Source organism: Orycteropus afer, unplaced genomic scaffold, assembly GCF_000298275.1.
Source record: "Orycteropus afer afer isolate SDZICR_OR568_19922 unplaced genomic scaffold, OryAfe1.0 scaffold00384, whole genome shotgun sequence".
Classification (NCBI taxonomy): domain Eukaryota; kingdom Metazoa; phylum Chordata; class Mammalia; order Tubulidentata; family Orycteropodidae; genus Orycteropus; species Orycteropus afer.
The window spans coordinates 365,947-369,996 of record NW_006921971.1 but is presented as its reverse complement, the minus strand read 5'-3'; the positions used below and the strand labels follow the sequence as shown (position 1 = coordinate 369,996).

At 64.1% G+C, this 4,050-nt stretch overlaps 1 protein-coding gene across 1 annotated transcript in view; it reads right to left on the bottom strand.

Annotated features, from left to right (window-relative positions):
• Window positions 1-3,482, bottom strand: part of ANHX (anomalous homeobox) — a 12,505-nt gene extending 9,023 nt beyond the window's left edge. Inside the window, exons 1-2 of the mRNA XM_007953282.1 lie at window positions 3,346-3,482; window positions 2,023-2,363 (exon numbers count right to left, since the gene is read on the bottom strand). Coding sequence (XP_007951473.1) covers window positions 2,023-2,363; window positions 3,346-3,482 — 478 coding nt within the window. The remainder of the gene's footprint in view (window positions 1-2,022; window positions 2,364-3,345) is intronic.
• Between the last annotated feature and the right edge of the window lie 568 nt (window positions 3,483-4,050).

Below are 4,050 nucleotides of genomic sequence, written 5' to 3'. Positions count from 1 at the left end.
CCCCCCCCCGCGCAGCCCAGGGCCCAACCCCACTCCCACGGGACCCTGGAGGGAAATGGCCCGGGGGGAAATGCCTGCCAGGCCATGGTGAGAGTGACCCGCTCAGGGTGCCGGCCCTCCGGGCACGCACAGGAGGCCGGCACAGCTCTCGGCCACCTTGCAGGAAGGCTGGCTGCTGGTGGCCTGCGTGTCCTGCGCTGGACGAGACGAGGGGCCTCAGGTGTGCAGGCGGTCACGCACCGACGCACGGACACCAGGACAATTTGCGGCACCAAGTGGACCTTCCAGCTCACAAAGCCGCAGCCATTCACGTCACTGCAAGCACCTGCCCGGGCCGCCTCAGAGCCCACACTGCCCCCTGGCGCCGTGATGTAGAAGAACGTGCTTGGCGTGCTGAGAGCGTTGTGACCTCCTATCCCCACACAGGAAAGGCCCGGAATCCTGGCTGGTGCTGCACACTGTAGGCCCCACCCGGAGCCAGCGTGTTACATCACCTCCAGGAAAGGCCCGGAATCCTGGCTGGTGCTGCACACTGTAGGCCCCACCCGGAGCCAGCGTGTTACATCACCTCCCACCAGACATGCTTGTTGGCCTCGTGCCAAAGAATCGGGCCCATCAGGCACCCCAGCCCCCCCCCCCCCGGGGCTGGCTGTCTGCAGGACGTTCTGCTGCCATCTCCTGCCAGCACGTGGTCGTCGGCCTTGGGGGGGAGTGTCAGAGAACGGCCACAGACGCTCCAGGCACCGCCCAGAGCTGCCATCTGCCACCAGGATGAGCCTGTCGGCCTTGGGTCAAGGCGTCAGGGAACCATCCATCACGGATGCCTTAGCCCGTCCCACTCAGCACTGGGCTTGGCGGGGCCGGCTGCCATGTCTCCTCCCCGGGGTCACCCAGCCTGGCTGGGTGAATGGTCTCTCTCCTGCAGCTCTCCATCGCCAACCCACTGACTGGGTCACAGCAGGATCAGAGCTCTAAGGACGTGCTCCTGTGTCGGTCACGCCACTCACGCTTACAGACCGATCAGAAAAGTTCAACCCCAGGGCTTGTGTCACCCCCTAGGGACCTCCGCCCCTGGTGGCAGCTGCAGGGGGACAAGGGATGCGGGCTCTAGGCACTGTGATGTCGAGGACATCAGGGCGCCGGGCAGAGCCAGAGTGCCTGGGGAGCCCAGAGCCCAGCAGAGGAAAGAGCATGTGCAAAGGTCCCGAGGTCGGAACTGTCTACATGGAGGACAGAAGGGACGCCAGCTCAGCCACCGCAGACGGAACGGCAGGCAGGGCAGCCCCGGGGGGCCAGAGGTGTGCGGTGCAAGCGGGTCGCAGTCCCTGTGCTCAGAACAGACCCGCAGGCGCGGGAGAGGGCCGAACGGGGTGTGGGGGAGTGGCCAGGAGGACACTGACCAGAACAAACAGGTCGCCTGCAGGAGTGTTTTGAGATTACCATGAGTTGCACCGCTAAGTGAGGGGAACAACAGGCCCCCAACACTTTACTCAGAACCCACTGAGCCCGATGCAGTTCGGGATTCACAATTTTTCAGATTTGGGGAGGAGAGAGGGGCCCTGGCCCAGCGTGATCTGGGGCTACAGCCTGTGACCAGACAGACATTGTTTAGGAAGCAGAACGTATGTGACAGTGGACACGTGAAGACCACAGACAGCTTCACGTCAACACAGGTCAGGGTTTGCTGTCAAACGAGTCCAGGCTCCTTGGACCACCAGTGAGCTTCAAAGACACTTGCTTTTCGGAGTTTTGCTGAGGGATTGAGGTCCCGGCCCGGGTTCCCTGTTCGTGTCCCAGCCGAGAAGGCCAGCTCTCCAGATGTGACCACGTTAGAGTCTCGCTCCTGTCACTAATTTTCCTAGGGCTCGGCACAGGGCTGCTGCTAGCGTCCTATTTGATAACTGAATACTCTGACACGCGGTCACCAGGCTGGCTGGAAGCGAGTGAATGGCCCCCGGGCCGCGGACTGCACCGACTCGTGGGCGCCTCCGTTCCGTGCCCCCGCCCCGCAGACCCGTCCTACCTCCAGCAGCCGGCAGGCCGCCTGGTACTGCTCCCGGCCGGCCAGGACGAGCGCGCACACCAGGACCACGGCCTCGCTGTCCAGCAGGTAGAGGCGCAGCGGGCTCGCCAGCACGGCCTCCACCAGGGGCTCCACGCGGGCGACGTCATCGCGGAGCTCCCGGCACAGCCTTCCCGCCAGGGCCAGCAGCTCGGCGGGGGGTGGGAAGACGCCCCCGTTCTCCTCCAGCAGCTCCAGGAAGCGCGGCACCCCGCCTCGGCCCGGGGCCCGCGCTGCAACAGAGGAGGGCGGGGCCGGCGCTGACCACGGCTCGAGGGCCTGCCGCCTCACGTCCGGGCTCCTGGGGCAACACGAGGACCCGCCCAGGGGAGCCAGGGCTGCGGGGCCGCCCTCTCCACGCCCAGGAAAACCTGCCGGAGCCCCGTGGGCGCCGGGCGGTGCGCTCAGAGCCCGCCCCGCCAGGGTGCCCTGCCCGTGTCCGGGTCGTCTGTTCCGTGGCGGCTCGGGAAACTTCGGAGCCCTGTCCGCCGGCCCTGCCATCCCCAGCACCATGCTCCTGGCTGCCCCACACCCCTACTAGGCCTGCATTTGTTTGCCCCTGGCGGCTTCCGCAGGGCCTCGCAGCCTTTGCAAGAGGAACACCAGCACCTTCCACAGCCAGGCAGAGGCCCGGGCGACACCAGGCAACCAGCCCCGAGGCCTGAGCAACTAAAGCAGTAGGACGGTCTGGGGGGAACCCTTGATTTCAAAGAAAACTATTCTCATTGGAAAGATGTGAAAGCCACAAAGCTTTGAAATCTGCCTTGATCCCATGCTTTTATACAAAAAAACCAACCTTGGGTAGCAACCTTGGGTGGACACAGTCTGTCCTGGTAAGCTTTGGGTCGTTAAGAAGGCCCCACTTTACAAGGGACATCAGGCTGAGAGCCTTGGGGGAACTTCCAAAGGTCCTGGCAGGTGACCCCCGAGGGCCCAAGCACCGACACCCTTGCACCCCGAAATCCCACTCTGCCCCTACATTCTCTATCTCGTTGTCCCTCTGCTCTGCCCACCCCACTAAGCCCGCGCCAGTTGGACTCACAGACTTCCTGAACCATCTGACCCTTTTGCAAATCTTATTATATGCACCCAACCCACACCCTGCCTTTCCAGTGGATGCTGACTCATTGCGACCCTCGGGGACAGAGTACACCTGCCCCGTAGGGTTTCCATGGCTGGCAACTTCTCTTTCTTCCAGTGAGGGACTGGTAGGTTCCAACCACTGACCTTTTGACAGACAGCTGAATGGATAAACACTGCGCCACTAGGCTCTATGTCCCCACTTGAAGGCAGACTGGCTGTCGAAGCCAGCAGTGCCGTCCGTGGCTAACATCCCAGGCACTTCCTGCAGCAGCTGCCGGCCCGGCCCCCTGGGCACAAGGGCCATAGAGTCTGCAGGGATGTCCAGGCCACGCGGCATGGCGTTTGGCCACACACACTCTTGTTTCTATGTGAAGCTGCAGAGAAGCGGGCCTCGGACGTCCACTCTCTTAACAGTGGCCGGGGACACAGCCCCTGAGGGAGACCAAGCTACGTCCTCCCGCCATGCCCACATGACGGGTGACGGGGGGCCCTGCATGAGAGACCAGCTCCAAGGTGTGGGGCCCTGCCCAGGGAGCCCACGAGGACGCTCTCCCAGGTGAGCCCGAGGAGAGTGGGGGCCTCAGGACCGCTGGGGGCCGCAGGACTCCCCCTTACCCACTGGGCCTTGTTGGGGTAGGTGCCACTGAAAAGGGGCTTTCCACAAGGTGGGTCGTCTCCCGCGCCCGGAAGCTTGGCCGGCGCCACCCCGCCTGTCAATCATGCTGGTGGGGGGAGGGGCTGAGGGCCAGGCCCAGGCTGCACGTGCTTCCCGCCCCTCGGACCCCTTTGGGGTTCCCTGGCTTTGACTGGCCCAGGTCTTCCCTGGTTTGTGCATTTGAGGGGAAGAGAGAAGAGGCCCCCAAGGGGAGCAGGTGGTCTTGCAAACCGGCTGGGGTCCCCTGGGG